At 54.4% G+C, this 22,723-nt stretch overlaps 2 protein-coding genes across 6 annotated transcripts in view; one reads left to right on the top strand and one right to left on the bottom strand.

Moving 5' to 3' along the window:
• Positions 1 to 22,723, top strand: part of CDH23 (cadherin related 23) — a 177,326-nt gene that overhangs the window by 136,059 nt on the left and 18,544 nt on the right. For all 5 annotated transcript variants that reach the window (XM_085064346.1, XM_085064345.1, XM_085064344.1 and 2 more), the window contains exons 28-36: positions 1,220 to 1,280; positions 2,147 to 2,295; positions 3,297 to 3,432; positions 3,617 to 4,005; positions 4,098 to 4,207; positions 5,792 to 5,936; positions 6,691 to 6,819; positions 6,939 to 7,067; positions 8,049 to 8,276. In XM_085064346.1, coding sequence (XP_084920472.1) covers positions 1,220 to 1,280; positions 2,147 to 2,295; positions 3,297 to 3,432; positions 3,617 to 4,005; positions 4,098 to 4,207; positions 5,792 to 5,936; positions 6,691 to 6,819; positions 6,939 to 7,067; positions 8,049 to 8,276 — 1,476 coding nt within the window. The remainder of the gene's footprint in view (positions 1 to 1,219; positions 1,281 to 2,146; positions 2,296 to 3,296; positions 3,433 to 3,616; positions 4,006 to 4,097; positions 4,208 to 5,791; positions 5,937 to 6,690; positions 6,820 to 6,938; positions 7,068 to 8,048; positions 8,277 to 22,723) is intronic.
• Positions 11,548 to 21,887, bottom strand: VSIR (V-set immunoregulatory receptor). Its single transcript, XM_085064358.1, has 7 exons — positions 21,702 to 21,887; positions 16,700 to 17,155; positions 15,965 to 16,012; positions 14,575 to 14,682; positions 13,150 to 13,177; positions 12,516 to 12,703; positions 11,548 to 12,270 (listed from the first exon to the last, which is right to left on the bottom strand). Exons 1-7 carry the CDS (start codon positions 21,763 to 21,765, stop codon positions 12,233 to 12,235), a joined length of 930 nt encoding a protein of 309 aa, XP_084920484.1. The 5' UTR covers positions 21,766 to 21,887; the 3' UTR covers positions 11,548 to 12,232.

The following is a 22,723-nucleotide window of genomic DNA, read 5'->3' as shown; positions in this document are numbered from 1 at the left end:
GAAAGGAAGGTGCCTGGGTCCATGGCTGAACATGGAATAAGCCTCAAGCAAGATATGAACTGGTCTGGGACAGAGGAAAACAGCATGTGTGGCGCAGAGAGGAGAAATCCAGATAGAGGTCAGTGTTTTCCAAGTTTTCTCTGAGGTGATTTGTTGGACAGGAGCAAGAGCAGTTCAAGGTGTCTCAAAACCACATTTCAGAGGAGCATCTCTGAGACCTGTGAGCATTGTGTGGGGCTGAGGGTGAAAGCCCTCACTGTTCCCACTGCGTGTGCATCCTTTGCAGCAACCCCTCCCCTTTCCAGCACATGTCTGGGTGCAAACCTGCCTGGGAAAAGGAAACCGCTGGGTAATATTGTAGGAAGAAGATGAGGCAGAAGATGCCCTGCAGAGGGAAGCAGGCAGAGAATAAATTCTCTGGCATTCCCTGCATCCTCACCCTGGTGATTCGCGAGCAGTCACGCTGCAGTCAAGCTTTGGGTGCTTGGAGGAAAGTGGGTTTTATGGAGAGGAGATGCAGGGGCTTGGTGCCAGCTGGACTGGAAGCTCTGGCCTGCTGGTCACCACCAGGTCCCACTCCCCAGCTGCTGACTGCTGGCTGGAGCTTTAGGGAAAGCACTGCAGTCTTGTTCAGTGACACCAGAGGGGACCCGTGCCTTGGTTTTCCCGGGGCGGATGGCTGACTCCATGCATCACAGCCAAGAGGTGCTCCCACCCCTGCTCGGGGCTCACGAGGGCTCAGCCCAGTGCTGACTGCATGCTGGAGGCTGGTTGCATTCGTGTTTCCTTTGGTAATTTTTCCATGTGCTGCTGCTCGGGTGACTCGCCAGGATGCCGTGGGCTGCATGCCCACCAGACACAGGAGCAGACACTCCCCCTGCCCAGCTGGGATCATCCCAGCAAGGCTCAATCCCTGGTGGCATCGCCACTGGGACAAGCACTGGCATGCAGGGCAGAATTGATGCAGGCATCTCCTCCAGCACACAGACCTGTGGGATTTGTGGTGTGGTCCTCAGGCTCAGCTCCTACCCAGGGGCTCCTGAGCCCGCTGTCCCTGCTGTCCGGTGAGGAGGGGAGGATAACTTATTTTGCTTTGTATTTGGTAAGCTCCCCAGCTCAGGTGGGGGAGCAGGTTGTCCAGTTTTGGCAGGGTGGGAGGACTAGTCCCAGTCTGGAATTCTCTGCCCTTCACCTCCACTGCTCTGCTTTTCTCATGAAGGTGAAAGCCACAGATGCGGATGAAGGCATTAATGGGAGAGTGTGGTACAGGATTGTCAAGGGTAAGTCCAGATGCCTCTTCATGTATCAGGGAGTTTGTCCCAATTTCTGCCCAGCCTTGGGATGCTGTGTTTGCCATCCTTCTGCACTTTGCAGCCCACAGAAACATTTCTCCCAGCCCTAAGCAAAACTTCAGCTTTAGGGTTCATTGACAGGGGGATGATGTGTTGTGGATGGACAACTAGATAGAATCCTAAAACCACAGAATGTTTTGGTTTGGAAGGGACCTTAAAGCTCACCTCATTCCAACCCCTCTGCCATGAGCAGGAACACCATCCACTAGACCAGGTTTTTTCCAAGCCCCTCCAACCTGGCCTTGGACCAGCTTGCCCAGGGATGGGGCAGCCACAGCTTCTCTGAGCAACCTGTGCCATCCTCACAGGGAAGAATTTCTTTCCTGTATTCCATCTAATCCTGCCCTCTTTCAGTTTGAAGCCATTCCCCCTTGTCCTGTCACTCCATCCCTTGTCCCCTGTCTCTTTCCAGCTGTCTTTGAGGAAGGGTCCCTTTAGGAAGGGACTCTGAGGTCTCCCCAACGCATTCTCTTCCCCAGGCTGAACACTCCCAGCTCTCCCAGCCTGGCTCCAGAGCAGAGTTGCTCCAGCTCTCAAAGCATCTTTGTGGCCCCCTCTGGACTCACTCCAACACATGCACATTTTTCTTATTGTATGAGATTCTGTAACTCCTCCTGGCCTGACCCACAGCCAAACCCTGATGTAGCTGAATCTGATGCAGCCAGAGGTGATGGGGCTGAAGTTTTGCTCTATTATCTCCTTCCAAAAGAACCTCCCAGGGAGGGCTCAGTGATTCACCAGGATGGATGTGGAGGCAGTGGGCAACATCTCTCTCACTTTTTCCCCCCTGCCAGGAAATGAGCACAACCACTTCCGCATCAATCCCAGCACGGGGCTGGTGATGCGAGGTGTGCGGCACCTGGACAGGGAGCAGAACTCCTCCCACGTGCTGGAGGTGGAGGCCTACAACACAGAGACAGGACCCATGAGGAGCTCTGTTCGGGTAAGGACCTCACAGCCACCGAGGGCTGCACAGCAGAGCAGATCATGCAAAATATTTGGGATGCTTGGTTCTTTCCAGCACTTGCAGTTGTGCAGGAAATTAGAAAGATCTGGCATGGAAATGCTGATGGAAAGTCTCTGGGGGCTGCTCATGGGTAGAGAAGAGCTTGTTGTTAGGGGGTTTGGTTAAATTTTCTTTTTTCCTGTGACATTTTGGTGTCATTGGGCTGCTAAGTGGTGCAGCAGTCATTCAGAGGGAGTCCTGCTCTCTCGGTGAGAGTGAGGCTCCACTGCTGGGAAGAAAAGCTGAGCCTCAGCCTGTTGAAAACTGTGTGTCCTAGCCAGGCACTATTTAAATAATCCAGGACCCAGTGTTGACAATCTTTAGCTGCGCGACACCAGCTTCCCACGGTTCCCATGAACCCAGTCCTCCAGCTGTGTCTGTTTTTAGATCCAGTAGTAGGGTGGGCTCTGGCTGAGTGTGAAGTGCCCCCAGCACCAGCAGCAAGCAGAAAGCCAGGAGAAGGAAATGTGTTCCCTGGGGAAACAGCAGCTTGACCCACTGAACTTGGAGTCAAATTTCCCACCAAGTCCCCAGCGTTTCTATGTTGTGAGGTCTCCAAGGTTTTGAGCAGGAGATCCCAGAGGATGGAGGAATTAATGTACCCAGTGTGCCTCCCTCCCGCCAGGGAAAGACTGACTCACTCCAACCACAGGGCTCGTTTAAATCTGGGATGTTAAACCGTTTGTGTTCACTCTCCATCACGTGGTGTTGGAAGAAGAGATTGTCACAGAATCCTGGAATGGGTTGGGTTAGAAGGGACCTTAAAGCTCCCCTAGTTCCAACCCCCCTGCCATTGTCAGGGACTTCCACTACCCCAGGTTGCTCCAAGTCCTGTCCAGCGAGGCCTTGGACACCCTGAAATGTTTCTCCATGAGCACCATGAAGGGTGTGTTTCCCAACTCACCCTGCTCACAAGTGGTCTCTCTGGGGGTTCCCAGGTGATTGTGTACGTGGAAGACGTCAATGACGAGGTGCCAGTGTTCACCCAGCGCCAGTACAACCGCCTGGGGCTGCGGGAGACGGCAGGGATAGGGACATCAGTGGCCGTGGTCCGAGCCACCGACCGAGACACAGGTAGGAAGGTGGGGGTGAGGAACCCCCAGTATGGGGAGAGTGGTGAAATCAGCCATTGCATGGATCCCAGCTTGGCTGGGCAGAAATCCAACGGGATGGGCTCTGCTGGGGATTGGCCTCAGCGGTCCCTGTCTCTTTGGGATGTTTGGTCCAGCCAGCACCATGGCTCCTGCTCCCTCCCCAGGGAACGGGGGTCTGGTGAACTACAAAATCGTGTCGGGTGCAGAAGGGAAGTTTGAGATCGACGAGAGCACAGGCCTCATCACCACCATAGACTACCTGGACTACGAGACCAAAACCAGCTACCTGATGAACGTCTCTGCCACGGACCAAGCGCCACCCCACAACCAGGGCTTCTGCAGCGTGTATGTCAGCCTGCTGAACGAGCTGGACGAGGCTGTGCAGTTCTCCAACAGCAGCTACGAGGCCGTGATCATGGAGAACATCCCACTGGGCTCTGAGGTGCTCCGCGTCCAGGCTCGCTCCATTGACAACCTCAACCAGATCACCTACAAGTTTGACCCCAACACCAACCCCCAAGCGCTCTCCCTCTTCAAAATCAATGGGATCACTGTAAGTAGCCACAGCGTGGTCCCTCCTGGCTTGGTTGGGCACTATGAACTTTGGTTTTGGTGGCCAACAGAGTTGTTGCTCATCCTTGCCAGGGTGTGATCACGGTCAAAGGCCAGGTGGATCGAGAAAAAGGGGATTTCTACACCTTGACAGTAGTGGCTGATGATGGAGGACCAAAGATTGACTCTACAGTGGTGAGTAGCTTCTCCCAGCTTCCCCACCGTCTGCTGTCAGCCACAGATCACCTCCCTCTCCCTCTGGCATGGGACAGCATGTCCTATCTGAGCTCTCTGCTCCACCTTCCAGGGTTTGGAAACCCTGAGTTGGGGGAAAAACTGCTAAAACAGTTTCTAGAGAGGTAAATTTAGGGGCCTCGAAATACTTCACAGTAGTTTGTGTTTAAGAGGGTTATATTTGGCAGTTTCACAGGCAGCTGGGCAGGGCGTGATTTGCATTTCTCTGCCGGGTTCAGGGCCAGCCCATGGGTGCTGAGGGCTGTGCTCTCCACACACCTCTGTGCTCTCATCTGAACTTCTCCCAGGGTGAGGGGCAAATCTGCCAACCTTATCTAGGAAAATACAAAGGGATGCCCCAACAGAGGAGCCTCCAAATCACTGCAGAGGGGTACCCATGACCCCTGATACTACTATGGTAGGATGCAGGGTTAACCCACACTTCCTCATCCCACACTAACTCCTCATTGTTTGTGTTCTCTGTTTCTCCCTCTGCTTTCATCCCACAGAAGGTAAGCGTGTCCATCGTGCTGGCATCACTTTGGGGACCAGAACCCACCCCAAGGTCCACACTGAGCCATGTGGAGGGACCAGGGTGGATGTCTCCAGCCCAGTCCCACCAGCACCAGCCTCCCTGACACCCCCCAGGACATGGAGCAGCCCCGTGAGCCACCCTGCTGAATCCCAGCTCCCTGATCCGGCACTTGGGACAGCAGCTGCCGGATCTGCCGCAGCAGCTGAATGAGCTCTCCCTACTCCTGGCTCTCTGTTTTCAATTCAGCAGCAACAATAACTGAATCACCCCAAGGCACACAGCTCACTCCCCAGCTTCCTCCCTGGATGTTGTCACATTCAGCCTGGCCGCACCTGGGAGCTTAGGGCACCCATAAATAAATTCCCGGGAACAGAAAGGCTCTTCCTCTCTCATTTCTGTGTTGCCCTGCAGCACTTTGATTACAAACTCAATGAGAGCATTTCCTCTGCCTAACTGTGGCCAAGGTAGCCAGGTCCCCTCCGAGTATCTTGTGCTCATGTGCCTTTTTCCAGACGGGAGCTCAGGTCTTCTCCACACCTAGCTTGCCTTGTTAAACACTCTCAGCTCTGCCTTCTTTGTGCCTATTGAGCTTTAAAGTAAATCCTGCCCAACCCTGCTGCTGTGAGCGTGAATGAAATTGCTGCTTGTGAAAAGTTTAGCAGGAAAGCATCACCCTGCAGCAGCCTGAGCTGCTCTGTGCCCAGCTATTTGGAGGAGAAAAACCAGAGGATATTTCACAAAAAAATACACTGCTTGAGTGCTGCAACAGCCTTGCGCTGTTTCTGCAGCCTCCAAGCATCCCTCCTTCTCCTCCTCCTCCTCCTCTGCGGGCAGGGATGTAACTTCAGCTCCAGGGCTCAAACAGCTGCATCATTCCCCCGAGGGATGGATGACATGCTGCTGGCACCTCGGAGGGGTGCAGTGTGTGGGTGCTGTGCAAGGGTGGCTGTCGATGCCGGGTGGGCAGGGGTGTGGCTCCTGTCCATGCCCTGAGCCCCGTGCTGTGCCCACAGGTGACCATCACAGTCCTGGATGAGAACGACAACAGCCCCCAGTTCGACATCACCTCTGACTCATCCGTCAGTGTGCCAGAGGACATCGCTGTGGGCAAGAGGGTGGCCCTGGTCCTGGCCCATGATCCAGATGCAGGCAGGAACGGGCAGGTAGGGAGGGAGGCGTTTGGACAGTGCTCTCTGGCACATGGTGTGATTCCTGGGGTTTTCCTGTGCAGGGCCAGGAGTTGGACTCGATGATCATTGTGGGTCCCTACCAGCTTCTATAAGGCTGGCACAGCAGTCTTGGAGCTTGCTGTGGTAGTGTTTTACTGACACAGAAATACCTCTAACAGCATCCTCCCAGCCCCTTCCCCTCTGCTTCCCTGTGAGAGCAAACTCTGGTCATTAATGCCAGGGGTTTTGGGAGAGTTTGTGAAGTGAGTACTTTGACTACCCAGTCAAGGCATGCAGTAGGAGAGGAAAAACATCGTCCTTGGGCTGTCTGGGGCAAAGAGCTCTGTGGGACAAGTGTCAAAAGGAGCTTGGCAATCTGAAAACCAGCTGTGGTCTCTCCCACCATGGGGGACGGCAGCAAAGTTCTTGGCAGGCTGAGCAGGAAGCTCTCTGACATTTGTTATTTTCATTACCTTGCAGATGGGCATTAATGAGGTCCCGTCGCCCTTAATAGCAAAAATTGCTGGCAGCATAGGAGCTGTGGATGTGACCAGGGCTGGCCTGAGGTGTTTGCTATGGTGTGGCTGCAATAAGCCAGCACGCCTGTGGATCCCACTACACTGAGCCTTTGCAAAAGCTGAGACATCTTGAGGGGATGCTGGATTTATTTTTGTAGGATCTCCTTCCTCTCCTTCCTCCTTAGCATCACTCTGCCTGCCCTGTTTTTCTTTCCCTGTGATGTTTCCAGGTGACTTTCTCGCTGACATCAGGGAATACTGGCCGGGCTTTTGAGATCCGTACCACCAACAGCACCTATGGCGAGGTGTTTGTGGCGCGGCCGCTGGACAGGGAGCTGCTGGATCACTACACCTTACGGGTCAGCACCAAACCACCCCCTCACCCCTTGGGCTTCTGCTTGAGCACCAAGGCTATTTTCTTGGAGCTGTGAGCTTCAAAACAGCATTGTTTTTCTTGAAAATCCACCCCCAACTGCAGATCCAAGCATCGGATGGCGGCGTTCCTCCACGGAGGAAGGAGCACACTCTGCGAGTGAACATCCTGGATGTCAATGACAACCCCCCTGTCATCGACAGCCGCTTCGGCTACAACGTGAGCGTGAGTGAGGTGAGCACCCAGCTCCTCTCCTTCCATCCTCCCAGGGTGAAGTCTGACCACAAGGCAAGTGGGGACAACAGAGTGTCTCTTGCAGACATCACCTTGGGTCATTTAAGCATTCGTGACCCCTTGCAAACCTCATCTGCAGTCACTTGGTGGTTGGTGTCCCCTTGCAAACCTCACATTGGGTCATTTAAGGATTGCTGCCCCTTGTCCATCCTCACCTTGGATGGTTTAAGGTTTGGTGACCCGTTGAAAGCCCTCTCTGGTAATGTACTGCCATTTTTGGTCTAGAAAAAAGCTCTACAAGCAACTTAAGCCTGTGAGGCTGCAGGGACCAGCCGGAAGGAGAAGTGGCTACACACCCATGGAAATGCCACCGAAGTGACACAAGAGACGGCGCTGTGCAGAATAGGAATGGCTTTCAGGAAGCAGCTTAGCAAGGGCTAGATAATTAAGCAATAAAACACAATCAGGCATGAGAAAAGACAACTTATTTCCTGACAGTTTAATTCCTGGACTGAGGCAGGGGGGAATTCTCAATTTGGTGATGAAAAATGAAATATGAGTAATAGCCAGTGCCACTTAGCTGTGAGGAACTGCTGCTCATGATTTATAGCTTAGCATTAAGGATATTGCTCTGTTAGGGTTTTCTTATCTATTTAATACATGTTCAGAGCAGGTTGAAGAACAGAATTTCTGTTTTGATTTCCCCCATAATGGGACTATCCAAAAATAATTAGCTGAGCTCCAGGTCCATTACACAGCCTTCACCTCTGCACACACTCTGGGTTTTATGCTCTTCCAGGCTGTGCCAGACTAGATAAGACCTAATGTGCAGCTTTCTGCTGAGCTGCTAGGTGTTGGGGCAGCAAGTTTGGAGCCTCAAGCACCTCAGTGTCCTCTCTGTTACTAGTATTACGTTACTAATTAGGTATTTTATACGTGATGAGGGATTTACATCACGTGTCTCTGCTGCTCGCCCTGCAGAACGTCGGCGGTGGCACGGCGGTGGCCCAGGTGCGTGCCACCGACAGGGACATCGGCCTCAACAGTGTCCTCTCCTACTACATCACTGGAGGGAATGAGGACCTGACCTTCCGCATGGACCGTGTCACTGGTGAGATCGCCACCCGGCCCTCTCCGCCCGACCGCGAGCGCCAGAGCTTCTACAGCCTCGTGGTCACTGTGGAGGACGAGGGCAACCCCTCCCTGTCGGTGAGTTGCCAAAATGGGCCTTTCAGGGGCAGGATGGGGCTGGGCGGCGTCGGGGGAGTGAGCTTCGCATTGAGTCGAGTGTGAAACAGGAGAAAAGGCAAAGGGTGTGATGTTTTGGTGATTTAGGGTCCAAACCTGCTGTGCACACGATTGATTCAGAGGCTCCTTTGGAATGTGCCTGGTGCTGCAGGACCCTCTCTTGCAGTCGTTCAGCAGGCCTTATCTCCCATTTCCAAATGCCAAAAATAAGAGCATCCTTGTGGGGAAGTGTGCTGGCTGCTGCTGTCCTGCTCAGGCTCTCTGGGTGCTGGATCTGGAAGGGCTCCAGATGTTGCCCAATCATCTCAGCACTGGGAGGGGTTGAAGCAGCACCTCGACCACAGTTCCATTCACCATGGACCCACGTGTGTCTGCCGTGGTCCTGGTGAATGAGAAGAGCACTGGTGATTTTGACGAGGGTCTGGAATGACAGGACAAGGGGGAATGGCTTGACACTGAAAGGGGGTTGATAGGAGACCCCACCCATCACCCTGTGGTCTGGGGAGGTGACTGTCTTGCTTGGATCATTATTTGTGCCTCTGAGGACGACTCTGGCATGGGAGAGTCAAAAGAGCAAATAACATGTGGGGCATTTTCCAGTTCTGAGTCCCTTCTAACCCCACATCTCTGTAGAGAGGTGAGTGAGCACCCACATGCACAAATGGTGAGATGGGCTGACACCCTGCATGACACTCTGCCATCCTTCCTGTCCCCCACCTCCACCTCTTATCTCTCACTATCTCTCTGCTCTGCCAACAGAGCTCTGCCTGCAAAGCCCTGCTCTACATTTTGATGAAACAGGTCACAGCCAGCAGTGCAAACTGTGGCTGTGATTCTCACTTCAGGCTTTGCACTTTCAGCTCCTCCCTCATGGTTAGTTGACACTCCAGCTCCTGCATCACCATCTTTTCCATTGGTTGTATTGTCACTGAGGCTTAAACCTAGGTAAGTCTCTTCCCCCAAAATGAAAGAAGGCAGCTTCATGTGACTGTAGCCTGTGATGCCACCAGCTCCTCCTTGTCCCCATCACTGTGGGAGCATCGCTGATCCTGGTGTGCTGAGGAATGCAGTGTGCTGAGCTGGCAAATCCCATTGCCATGGCAATGCCCTCTTCCCTTCCCGGCGCCAGTGAGGACAAGTGGCACAGCTTATCGCTTCCCGCTGCCAAGGCGGTGTCCCAGCAGCCCTGCCTGTCCCCAGAGGCTCTGCTGTGTGCCCACCATGTCACGAGCACACGTTATGCCAGCAGCGACAATCCAAATCCCAGCAACACAAAGTGCCCAGTGACCCAATTCCTGAGCAGAGAGAAGAGTTTTAGCCCTTTTCAGAGCTTGAGGACACTCAGGTCTTGGGAAAGGCTGGCCGGCGTGTCGCTGGGTGCCTGCTGGCCTCACGCCTGGGTGGGGAAATGCTGTCTGTCAGGGGCTTGCTGCCTGCCAGAAACTCTGCTTTCACAAGTAGGTCCAGGCTGATGCAACAATGCACAAAAGGGGATGATTGTTTGTCATTTGTACATCCATCCATGGGCTTCGAGATTTGGCCTTCTCAGTGTGGGAGCTGAGAGAGGACCTGGAAGTCCTCACTTGGAGGTGGTGATCTGGGATACCCAGGACAGCAAGGGAGCATGGAAGACTGGCCAAGAGGATTCTCTTGGAAGCTGGAAATGCAGGGACAAATGGATAAAATGCTGATGATAACAGGAGAACATTTTCCCCAAAGGGCATTGCAGGAAAGAAAACCCTCACAAGCTGGTGAGCTGCAACTGGAAGGTGTGTGGGAATTGCAGTAGTCCCCTGGGCGCTGTCCGACCCTGGTGCAAGGCAGCTGCTGCCTCTCCCAAAGGGCTGGCCCTGCTCCAGAGTGGTCAGGGTGCTTCCTGCAGCAGAAGGAAGGAGGTCTGCCCAAAGCTGCAGCATCCCCATGGACTGGGCAGGGATCCTCCTGGCACCCACAGCCCCAGGCACTGCTGGCTCCAGCGAGGTTGGGTGGATCCTCATGGCCCAGATGTTGATCTTGCAGCTGGGTTGTCTTCTCCATGGTAGGAGGGGCCAAGGTGGGGTGCCAGCACCCCTGTGCCAGGACTCCTGCTCCACAATATGTGGAAACCTGGGAAGCCATTCCTTCTCTCTTCTAGAAGTCTTTAGTTTTCCTTCTGGTGGGAAAACTGATGGCACTCAGTGCCCCAACACGCCACACCAGTGCCTCCAGCAGAGAGTGTGGCTGCTCATCCTAGCTCTGCCTGCAGCACTGAGCATCCTGAGAAATGGGCTTCCTGCCACACAGAGCAAAACCTGTTTCCAACAAAGCTTCATTCTGTCATCAAACAGTGCATTCGTTAGGGAACAGAGGGACTTGGAGAGGGTTTTGAAGCCGTTAAGACCCGCAGGCAGGCAAACCCCCAACGTGCCTTTCCAGCTGGATCTGCTGGGACAGGGAGAAGGAAGTGCTGGAGGCACCAGGAGAGATTCCCCAGCACAGGCAGGACGGGGCTGAGCCGTGGGTGGCAATAAACCATGAATCCTGTGCTCAGGAAGTGACATCCATGGTACATGCTTCATCCCTGAGCCACCTTGAAGTTGCTCCTGCTGAAGCCAGCACCCAATTATTCAAATCCTGCAGCAGCCCAGGGTGTCCCCAACCCATTCCAGTGGCAAATGTAGTTTTCTCCAGCCGTGTAGTGTGGAAATTCGGGTGCTGCTGGGGATGCTCTGCCTGGGCACACTGCCAGGTATGGCCATTGCTCAGATCTGACACTGTTTTGCTATGAGTAATGTTTATGTTTGTCTCATGGTGATTTCTTTACCCACTTTACAACAAAAAGAGAAACAAGAGGGAAAAAAAAAACCAACAAACATACTGTGAGTAACAGTGTCTACCACAAGGTTTGATATCATCGCTGGGGCTGAGTCACTCTGGAGCCGTAGTTTCTTTTGGATAAGCAATGCCAGGTGCAGTGTTCACATGCTGCAAGAGCACCCATGTCTCCCAGGGCATCACAGTGTCCTCTCACAGTGGCCCCAGTGCTGGCTGCTCTGGCCATGCTGGCCCCAGGAGGGTCAGGGGAAGCCATTCGTAGCATTTCCCACTGTGCCCCCCGTGCCTCTACCTCTCCACAGGAGCTCTCAGCCACCTCACAGGAACATCCTCCAACACCTTCCAAGTTCCTTCCAATTAGGAAGAGGAACTTCCTAATTGACAGGCATTAAAAAAAACCAAAAAAAAAAAGACCAAATTAAAACCATAACATCCTTTTTTCCTTTTAATCAGCACTGATAATGAAACAAACAGAAAGATAAATCGCCCTGATCCCAAGCCAAGGATAAAATTGCAGCAGAAATAAGGCTCCTCCCAACATGTGTCCTGCTGAAAAGGCAGCAGCATCACAAGTCCATGGTCATCTCAAAAGGCTGGTGGGGAAAGAGTGGCAGCAGGGAGCCTCTCCCCTTCCTGTTTTGCAAAGAAAAAAGGTAGTACAAGGTTGGCTGGTGATCCTGTTTTGTTCCATGCTGAATAAAGTACTTTACCATCCACTCCCAGAGAGGATGTTCAGTCAAGGATCCAGAAACATGTTGATGTTGCAGAGCTTAAACCCCGGCAATAAGTTAATCCTCAGGGAAGTCTGCAGGTGCAGGACATCCTTCCATCCCCACATCCTCAATTTTCAGCTAGTCTGTAAAATGTGAGCAGTACAGAGCCATGCACTTCTCCATGGAAACAGGTAGTTAAAAATCGAAATCCGAGCAAGAGAGGTTCACTTCCAGTCCCAGGGCAGAGGCAGGATGGGAGACAAGGGCAGAGATCCTGCACAACTTCATTTCTTAAGGCTTTGCTGCCCCTGGCCCTGCCACCCTCCCGGGGGTATCGGCTGGATGGATGAGCATGGCATGGTCTGCAGGATGTGGTTTCCTCTGGGGTCTTTAGGCTTTCAAGGAATTTGGTGAGTCGGGAACAGGATCTGGAAAAGGGCAGACCAGGGTTATTAGTCCAGCTTGAGGCTGAAGGGATATCACTTCAGGAAGTGGCCAAACTCTGCTTTTGCATGGAAAACAGAGGCTTTAGGTCGTTCCCATCTTCTAAGCCGTGGGACTCGATGTCCCACACAACACAAAGGTTGCCGCTGATATTTAACCCCCCACCTTCCCCTTTCCTTCCCACCCCTCCCGCAGTCTCCACAGGGGCTCAGCACTGCCAGTCACTCACCCAGGGTCGGGAAGAAGCAGTCCCCAGGCCCGGGGGGGGACAGGGGGGTGTTGGGCTCCGAGAGCAGATGCCGGCCGGACTCGGAGGGCAGCCTGCTGGCCACGTAGGAGAGCTGTGGCCGGGGCCGTGGCTCTGAGCTCGCCGACGGCACCGCCTCGAACACGGGGTTTTCAATGCCCTGGGCGTTGCTGTGGGACAGGAGAGGCATTTGCATTTTTATTTCAGGAGCCTTTTTTTATCCCCAGGGTTTGGCTGAGCATTGGGAAGAGCCAAGCAGGGCAGGGAGCAGGTTCAGGTAGTGGCACCTCAGCTGAGAGCAAACAGGGAGCCCAGTGCAGGGGGGGAAGTTTAGCCAAAGTGGTTTCAGGCTCCCCGGGGGTGTGAGGAGATGCATGCCCTTGGCACAGGCAAAAGGAAAGAGGCACTTCCCACTTGGAAAGAGGGAAGAGAAACAGTGATTTCCCAGAAAGGGAAAGGACTCAGGGCGTGGCTGACACCAACACCGCTTTCACTCTGCTGGGCTGAGGATATGTGCTGGCTTCAAGGGGAGGGAGGAGAGGATAAGAGCCTTGCAGGGTCTGGGATGCAGGCAGAGAGGTGCTGTGAGGGGCTGGGGGCACGTGGGTTTCCTTACCTATCCATCCTGACAAGCTCGTGGGCACCTGCCAAAGGCAAAACATTTGGGATGAGTGCTGGCAGCCCCAGCATCGGGCCCAGACCCACTGCCAGTGCTGTGCTCTGGTGTCTTATCCACCTCCAGTTCCTCCTCTCCCTCTGCATCTCTCCCTCCCTCACCTGCTTCTTTAGCCCTCTGCTTTGCTCCCAAACCTCCTTCTCTGCATCCCTGCCCTCTCCCACCTTGTTTACTTCCAAACCCAGCTTCCTCCCAGACTGAGACCACAGGCACCGAAGAAGGGGAAGAGACACTTCTGCAGGCATGGGGTGAAATGAGGTGCAGCTGCAGTGCCCAGGCTGCAGCCTGACCCCACTCGTGCCCAGATGCACCCACCACCCACCTGTGGCACCCTCCTGGGGCTCTGCCAAACACCCCATAAATCCCACAGCCTGTGTTACTGGGCTCTGCTGGATTCCTGCATGGGCATCACCACAAGCTGAGACACTCAAGTTTTGGCCCAAACTGTGCCAAAGGAAAGTGCTGTGTGAAAATAACCTGGTGCAAGATAGCTGAGAAGCAAACCCCCTGGATTTTGCCTTTGCTCTGGTGTGAAATAGTATCCATGTGATGTTTGCAGCTGCAGGTGGGAGCTGCACTCCAGCCACTGCTAAATGGGTGCATGAAGGAGACGGCTGCCGACAGCACAGTTCCCATTCTCGTGGCTGGCATTGTGCCTGCTGCTGCTGCAAAAACCACTTCTCCAAAGGTTTCCTCGGAGCCACACAGCCACCCACCGGGCTGGGAGAGGGAAACCGCAGGGCCCCTGCTTGCCCAAGGGCTGATGAAATGGCTCTGCCAGTTAAGGTGGTGCCCCTTTCCGCTTAATTACTGAAATCTCTGGGAGCCAAGCACGGGCTGGAGCTGGCAGCCGGCTGTGCCTCAGCACAGCCTGGTATTCCAGGGCTGGGACAGAGGAGTGGGGGAGACCTGGCTTGCTGCAGTCCTATGGCCATAGATGTGTCAGGGGTCTTTTTAAAGAGGAGGGAAAGAAAAAGTGTGAATGATGCATTTTCGATCACTTAAAAGGCAAAGCTTCTGTTTGAGGTGTGCAGTGGAGGGGGGGATAAGTAAATGAGATGGCTCTCAGAGTGGATGTGGAGGAAAGGGCTCAGCAGGGAGCATCTTCTCAGTTCCAGTGCCACCAGCACACTGCTGGTGTCCCCTCCTATCCCATACTCCTCACCAGCACCCTGCAGGCATGCCTGGAACCTCCCAGGACAGCTCTGCAGGAGGCACCTGGCAGGGACCTGTCTTTGGGCCACCCTACCCCACACCCGTGGAGCTTGGAGCTGCCAAAGCAGCTGATCCCAGTGGAGCACATCCCATGCCAGCCTTGCCAGGCTGGTGCAGCCCAGGAGATGAGATAGGTGTCCCAGTACATACGTCTGCTGGTGACAGCTTGTCTCTGCTTGTAAATGAGGAGCAGGATGAGGGGCAGGCAGAGGATGCCCACAATGCAGGCGCCTGTGGCCAGTGCGGCAGCCGTGATATCTGCAACACAAGAGGGCAGAAATGAAGCCTCCCATTCACCTTCCCTTTCCTTGGCTTCCCCAAGCCAGAATCACAGGTTTGTCTAGGATGGAAAAGACCTTTAAGATCATCAACTCCAGCACAGGGCAATTCCATGTGGGCCCCAGAGCTGATGCAGTGTGGCTCCCACACACACGGGATTTGCACTGGGATGCTTTGCCAGCTGTGGAGATAACCTCTGGGGCATCCTTTTAGAACCTTGACCAAAGTCCTTCATTGCTGCAGGACATCACAAGGTCTTTGGTCTTCTAGATATGAGGAGAGAAGCCCTGATGAAGGCTCCCAGCAATTTTGGAGCTCTGACTCCAACCCACTGCCAGCCTCAAAGTGCCCAGGCATCAAAGGGCTCATTACCCACGGCCTCTGCTAATGAATGTGCCCCTGGAGAATGTCACCCACAGAGGCTCCCAGGAAGGCTGGCAGCCTGCAGGCACATCTATGGCCATCGAGATCCCAGTGGGATGGCTCATGGTGAAGTTTGGTGCTGCCTAAATCAAGGGCAGGTTCAGCTTCTCTCCTGCACATCCATCTGAGGAAGCAGCTCCTTTCCCCATGTGTCTGTGTTTTAGGAGGGGACATTTTTTCTCTTTTTTCCTGACAGGGCAGGGTGTCCCAGCACTTGAGACTGAGGGTTAGGGACAGAGAGCACAACTTATGCAGAGCAGGAGCTGTTTATCTTGTCTGGGCATGCTGCAAAAAAATTTTAGCCAAATCTGCCCATTTAGCAGCCAGCAAAGAGGGGTAGACAGAGAGACGCAGCAAGAAACCATCTGCACAGTGAAGTATGGGCATCTCCATGTCTAGACACAGCTCTGGGGGAGCCCCACATTGTCTGAGCACTCAAGCAAGATTTGGGTTTCCCCTGCTCGAGGCAGAGGTGGCCCAGGCTCGGGGTGTAGTAAGAGATTCATGCAACTTTTTACCTTTCTGTCCCTTCCCATCTGCTCATGGCAGCAGCCGCTAAATCCCTGATTGTGTTTTAGGAGGGGGCTCAGGTGCTTTAGAACAGCAGGGTGAATGATCTCCATGGGCTTTAGGACAGTCATGTCCAGATGATGGGCTAAGAAGGCTCTCCTTAGCCTGAGGATGTGCCTGTCAGACACATCCTGTTGGAGCAGCATTGGGAACCAGCCTCCCAACACCCGTCTGTGAGGCTGCATCTGGACACTGCTGTGTTTGCAGTGATCCCTAGGGAACACGTGGGCCAGGATGGTGAGCAGCAAGTTGGAAAGAGGGTTTTTACCTTTGCTGGTGGCAGTATGAAATGTGCAGTTTTGAAGCCCTCCCTTGCCTGCAGAAGAGAACAGAAAAGCATGTTATACTTCAGGGGATTCACTCGGGTCCCACAGAACTCCCAACCTGCTAGCTGTGCTTGCCTTTTCTCCCTGGTATTGAGAACATCATTCCTGAGCACCCCTAAAACAGGAGTTTAATCCTGGGAAGTGTACACTGAGATTCCTACTGCAAGACCCCTTTTCCCCGTGGCAGCAGGGTCCATCCCTGGCCGTGCAGCTTCTTTTTTTTCAGTCTAAAAGAAAAACTATCTAATGCTGCAAATCAAGGCCAGGAGATGCTTTTCCCTCCCTCATGCCTCTCCCGCTGGGCTGCTGTCCCAAGGTTATCTGTGAGCCCTCACTGAGGCTTGCACCCCCAGCCAGCTCCTTTTGAGCTGAGGCTTGTTTTCCTCTCTGCCAGAAAGAGGTTGAAAAAGATCAGTGAAACTATGTACCATGGATTTTATTGCATTCCATCTTCTCGAGTTATGAAGTTTTTTCTTCTTTTTTTTTTTTTAATGTTTCATTGGTCTCTAGCCCTAATTCAAAACTTCAACATCTGCTGCTCTTTGACTCCTGAAACACACCCTGCACTTCCAGCATCAGCACATGCTGCTTCCCCAGCCCCAGTGCTGCATCCCTCACCCCCCCTTCCCTGGAGCTGGCATGGATGCAGGGCTGGTAGGAGCTCCCCTCACCCTCACCTCGCTGGATCTGCAGCTCCACGAAGCCGTGAGCCACCTGCATGGTGTGGGGCTTGCCGTGCTCCCGCCTGACCTCCACAGCATAGCAACAGTAATTCCCACTGTCCTGCAGCGTCAGGTTCATCACCACGATGTGGAAGGCGCCGTGGTGGTCAGGGACAAACTCCACGCCGTGGTGGCCGCTTGGCCACCCGAGGCGGGATTTTTGGGAGGCGTTGCCCGGCAGCTCGTGGTGCCTGCCCAGGTCGTGGTGCAGCTCCTTCTCGGTGATGTTGCGAATGTGCCTCTTGTCGGAGCAGCTCTGGTCGCCGGTGCTGCTGAAGTACCAGGTTTTGTAGAGCAGGTCGTGGCGCTCGGCCAGGGGGCCACTGATCCGGCAGGTCAGGGTGACGTTCTGGCCCTCAGGGCACACGCACAGCGAGTAGGGGGTGGTGATCAGGAAAGCTGCTGCCCCTCCTGCCGGGGACAAGGCACCGAGTCAGAGCCTGAGCAAAACTTAGCAAAACTCCCCAAACACGCACTGCAAACCCTCCACCGGTGCTGGCGGAGGGTGGTGAGGCGCTGGCAGAGGTTGCACGGAAAAGCTGTGCCTGCCCCATCCCTGGAAATATTCAAAGCCAGCTTGAACAGTGCTCTGAACAACCTGGTCTAGCAGAAGGTGTCCCTGCCCATGGCAGAGTGTTGGAATGGGATGGTCTTCAAGGTCCCTTCCAACCCAGATCATCCCAGGATTCTGTAGCACATCTGAGCAGGGCTCAGGCACAGCTTCACCCTAGAAATCAACTCTGGAGGAGAAACATGCTTTAAATACAGGTAAGCACCAACTGCAGGGAGGCAGAAGCTTGTCTGGGGCCGGCAGAGCTGTGGGGCAGGGCGGCAAAGCATGCAGAGGCTGAGAGAAGAAGCAAGGCAGCAGGGTTATGGCTCATGAAGGAGGAAACACAAGCACTGCTGAGCCAGCTGCAAAAAAAAATAAAAGGAGAAAAAACAAACAGAAAAGTTCTAGGAGGAGCCAGTGCGCCCCCACAACCCCAGATGAGGCAGGGAGCAGGTCCCACCCTCCTTGTTTTTCAGCCCCCAGGGAGGAGAACGGGGAACTGGCTGATGCTGACTGTGAGGAGCTGCTCGAAAATGAAAACAATTTTCAGAAAGAAATTCTGGAATGTGGGCGGGAGGCCTGGCAGAAGCGGGAGGAAGGGGCACCCCACGGCATTGCTGGTCTTTTCCCAGCACATGGGTGGAGGGGTGGTGGGCAAGGGGAGCTGAGCATGAGGGGAGGGAAAACAGCAAAGACAGAGGTTTTGGTGCTCTGGCCCTGCCACTGCTTCATGTTTACAGAAGTACAAATGTCACTTCAATAGCTGGAGAAAAAACAGATTCTGGGTTTATTTACTTTAAATGACAGTGGAAAAGAGGTTCCTGGGGCTGGTTTGCAGCAGAGAAGATGGTATGAGGACAAGATTTTTTTTATTTTCGTAACATCCTGTTGTGCCATTAGCCTCGCCACTGTTTCGTTTTGAGGTTTTTCACTTGCTATATCGAGAGGGTGTCGATCACAGGCAGGGGGTGATGTGCCTGCCCACAAGCACCCAGCCAGGCCACCACTGGGCCACTGGGAGAGCGTCCTCCTCCTGGAGTCACTGCGTCACCTCACCAGCACGGGCCTCTGCTGGAGAGAGTGAAACCAAAAACATGCCTTCCACCCCTCGTGGTTATCTCTGACTGCTACGTGGTGGTGCAAGAGCAGCCATGAAGCCCCTGAGTCCCTGCCTGAGGGTGCTCTGCAGGGAAAGGGAGGCTTTGGGAAGGAGATCTGCCCCACTGCACTCCCTGCTCTGGAGCCCACAGTGTCAAGGAGTCCCCAGAGCCAGGGACGGTGTGACCTTTGCCTGCCCACTGTGGCTGATTGCTTCCTGCTCCCGGCAGCACGTGCAGCAGCTCATCCCCAGAGCTGCTCTGGGACAGAGGTTTGAGTGGCCTGAGCTCAATGCTGCCTCATTCAGTCTCATCCTTGCATGCTGCTGGTGCCAGGCTGGATGGGTTCTGGCAGGCAGCACAGCAGGTCCCCCACCTCCTTGCCAAAGCACGGAGCACAAAAGGCACCTCAGATGTGTTTCTCGATACCTGCTGCAAGGGGAAGTGCCCCATTCACATTGGGAGTCTCCTGGGAGCCAGAGGAAGGGAAGCCAGGGCTCTATTGGAGGAAGCCACACTTCCAACACCTTCCAAAAGTATCTGCAGGAGTCTTTTGTTTTCCACACACTCCCCTCTAATAAAGCAAGGCCGTCCCACTCATCCCCACACAGCTTGCAAAGCTCTGCCTTGCTAAACCATCCAGCCTCCACCTCCGCAGCTTGATGGGAACCGTCTGGATGGAAAGTCAGCACAGCCCACGCTTTTGGGGAGGGGCAGAGGTTACCATGTGTGCAACCTTCGGCATTACAGGCTTCCTTTCCTTCTCCAGAGCAGGAGAAGGCTCTCATATCCATCGAGTGGAGGAGAAAGCAGCTGGCAAGGCACGGTACACCCCAGGGCAGTGCCAGGGCAGTTGGTGTTCCCTCCCCAAGATGTACTGAGGCTTCAAACACATGCTGGATGCCAGATGGAGCCCAGAGGAAACATCTTCTGGTGGTGTCTTTAAACTAAAGCCCATGGATCTTAATCTCCTGGGCTTCTTCCATGCCCAGAGCCCAGGCTTGGCTCCCTCCACACCCCAACTGAACCATTCCCTTTGAAGTCATAGCTGCTGGCAAACGCCAAAATACAGCCAGATGCCCATCTCTGCGTACCTCCAGCTGGCTGGACGAGTTGAGGGCTGAGCTGAGAGCTGTTGTCTTGTCTCCATCTGGTACAGACAGAGGAGGTCTCAAGCAGGTGCCAAAAGTGCCCCTTTTCCTCCTTGGCACCTCAGTAAGCTCACCTCTAGCCAGTGGTGTTGCATCCGGGCAGCACAGAGCCCAGTGCAGGGTTAGTACATCCCAGTGCTGTCATCACTGTCTCGACACCTGGGAACTCTGCTTTCAGACAAAACAGAAATGCAAAAAAGTGCAGAAACCTGTGCTACTTCACTGACCAGCAGCTTAAATAAATCAGGATTTCACACCAAATTCTGGGTCAGTGACCAAAAGCTTCTCCTGGCTGCTTCAGGCTTCAGAAGTTTGGTCCCCAGCTCTGGAAAGCAGGTGTTTGATCTGCACTCCTGTGCCTGACAGAAGTGATTTCCGCATCAGGCCACCTCTTTCCACGCTGAGGAAATGTGCAGGGAGCAGGGGATGAAGCCTTTGGAGAGGCTCACCTGCTGCAGAGAAGGGGCTGCTGGAGAGAGAGGTGGAGCAAGGAGCCCAGCTTTTCTCCTCTTCTCTGAGCTCTTGTAACACAAAGAGCTTGTCACATCAAAGTGCCCCAAGCCCCTTCGTCACCGTGCTGTCATTATGCTTCAGTTATCAGCCAGGTGAGATGTGCAGAGGCATCCATACCTCTGCAGAAGGGCTTCCAGCAGGAAAGAAAGAGGAGAGAAAAAACTTAATGAAGATGCTCGAGACATGTTAACAGCCCTCATCTCCTGCACCCCAGGAGCCAAATGGCTTCCCAGCGGTGGGGGTACCCATCATCCAGGCAGTGGAGGGAGCAGCCTGGAGCCACTGCTCCCACTGGAGGATCCTGCCTTGCTCCTCTTCCAGCACAGCCCTGGTTCAGGGATAGCACTTGGGATGTGATTTTGAAAAGCCCAGCTCAGCTGCCATCCTTTAGGTGAAGAGGAGCCACTTTGCTGCCAGCATCCCCAAGCTGGATGTGTCCAAGGGCCATTTCTCCATCAATCCCTGTGTTCAGAATCCCAGGGGTTCAGAAAGTTTTGGCAGGCCTGGGGTTGCGCAAAGCTCGGTTCCTCTGGCACCAGGCTCACACTGAACATCAGCATCCAAGCTTGTTGCATTGCAGAAGGCCTGAAGTTCAGCCCCAGCACCCCAGATGCATAATTGAAATAATTCAAATCCCTGTGGAGATGTTGAGAATTGCTCCCTGATGCCAAGACTCGGTTGTGAAGCAAAAAGTGGTTCAAGCTACACCAGCCTTGCTGTACCAGAGGAGAGGAGAGCTCCAGCCCCATTGCAGTGGGAAATCTTTGGGCATCTTTTCTTGCTGGAGATGTGCTGGCAGAAATCACAGAGGCAGTGACTTTGTCCCGGGAGAGAGGGTGAAGCCAAGGCCGATGCTCATCCTCCGCCTGCGCGGGGCAGGGAGGGATCACGGTCCTTCCCAGCTTCCTTCTCTGACTCCTCGTCCAGAGACGAGCTGCGGTTTTAATGCCGCCGCCCCTGTTTCGCTGCCCGGCCCCGGAGCCCCGAACGGAAACGCTGCCTGCCAGGGCTGGTGCGGAGTCAGGCGAGAAGCTGCCCCCTCCCAAAGCGTCCCCCGACAAGCAGCCAGCGAGCTCCCAGCACTGGAAGCGCTCACTCCGGGAAAGGGGAGCTCGGCAGACACTCGCGGTGGCCCTGGCCACGGCTGCTTGCCCACCCGGCACATCCCAGCAGAGCGCAGCATCCTTAGGGCATCCCAGCCCCTCTCTCCGCTCCCCCAGGGCTGATGGAAGGGTCTTCTCACCGTGGCACAGCCGGGGACCCCCACAGTGCCAGGGAAAAGTGCCGTGCGGGACCGGAGCAGCTTTTCCAGCCCGGGGTCTCCAGCGGCAGGCTGGCGGGGACACGGGGCGGCTGCTTGCCTTCCACGCATGTTAGATCAAAGCAGAGGAAGAGAGAAGAAAACAGTCTCAGAGTTTTAGAACAGCCGCTCCCCTATGGTCGCTTTGCCTCAGCACCACCAGCACCGTGTGAAACACTGGCTCGATCCCCCCCACCCCAAAATCACAGGGGAGGAGAGCAAACAATGCTCCGAACACCCCAAATTCCTTATGCCGAGGCACAGCCCCGGGCAGGCGAGCACGGTGCCCCGATGAGGAGAGTTTGTCCGGGCAGGGAGGAGAGGAAAGCGAGCCGGAGCTTACCGTGGGAAGCGAGCAGGCAGAGCGCAGCCAGGAGCAGCCCGGTTCGGGGCGACGCTGTCCCCATGGCGCCGGGGTGACCGGGGAGAGGTGGCTTCTGCGGAGCCACCGCACGCTCTGAGCAGCCCCGCAGCGACAGCCGGACTTGCACACACAGGAAATTTCATTGCGATAGCGCGCAGCGCTGCCGAGAACGGCGAGCACCCCCAGGAGGTGAGAGGCTGCAGGGAGCTGCCCGGGGGTGGGGATCACTTCGGACCGCTCCTCCTCGGGCACTGGGAGCCTTTGCTGAATTTCTTCCCTTACAGCCTCACTCAGAGCCAGCTGGTCCCCCTGCGTGCATTTTTGGGGTGCTAAGGAGGATGCTTGCCGTGCCGAGGGACTTGCATGGGCTGGTCTCTATCTCTTTCCCAGCAGGAGCTGATTCCGTGGGCTAGGTTGTAATTACTTTACTTGTGAATACTGTTTTTCCCTTGTTTTTGAGGATTAAGGAGGCAGAACCCCTCCTGGGATGAAGGGGAAGCAGGTACAGGGAAGGGTAACTCAGAGCAATGATGACTTGGAAAAGGGAATGGAGATTTCCCCCCCAAAAAAATGGGAGCAAAATGTCCCACTCCCACAGCCCATTTACACTCTGCCCTGGAATAGCAAAGCAGCCCCGTGGTCTGACACATAACTCCTCCTGGAGCTTCTCTTCAAATTCCAAAGGCATCAACAAGATCTCTGGCTGCAGCTGAGAGTTGCCTCATTTCCAGTCAGCGTTCCCTGGAAAGTGGAGCCTGGAGACACGTGGGGTTTTGCAAACCGCAGGAAACTTTGCTGCTTGCCTGCTCTGAATCCGGAGTGTGCAGGGAAATAGAAAAGTACCTAATTACCGTGTGGCATTGTGGCTTTTACAGCAAACATGGCTGTGATGCTCCTGCCAAAAATGTAACCCTTGGCTGGCTGGAAGAAATTTGGTGATTGGGGAAGGTGTAGGCATGAATTTCAGAGACTCCAAGAAAATGGTTTATTGTCCCAAGCCC

The sequence above is a fragment of the Lichenostomus cassidix genome, chromosome 6 (genome assembly GCF_008360975.1).
Source record: "Lichenostomus cassidix isolate B80296 chromosome 6, HeHo_3.0, whole genome shotgun sequence".
NCBI lineage: Eukaryota > Metazoa > Chordata > Aves > Passeriformes > Meliphagidae > Lichenostomus > Lichenostomus cassidix.
Note: the sequence above shows the minus strand (reverse complement) of the source record. Positions and strands in the feature narration are given on the sequence as shown.

What these genes read in the sequence shown, in the direction of transcription:
- VSIR (XM_085064358.1), bottom strand. Translation starts at nt 21,765, where the DNA reads ATGGGGACAGCGTCGCCCCGAACCGGGCTGCTCCTGGCTGCGCTCTGC. An exon ending in CTGCCTGCTCGCTTCCCACG is followed by an intron (nt 17,156 to 21,701) that starts GTAAGCTCCGGC and finishes TGTCCCCGGCAG; the next exon opens with GAGGGGCAGCAGCTTTCCTG. An exon ending in GAGCTTGTCAGGATGGATAG is followed by an intron (nt 12,704 to 13,149) that starts GTAAGGAAACCC and finishes CCTGTCCCACAG; the next exon opens with CAACGCCCAGGGCATTGAAA.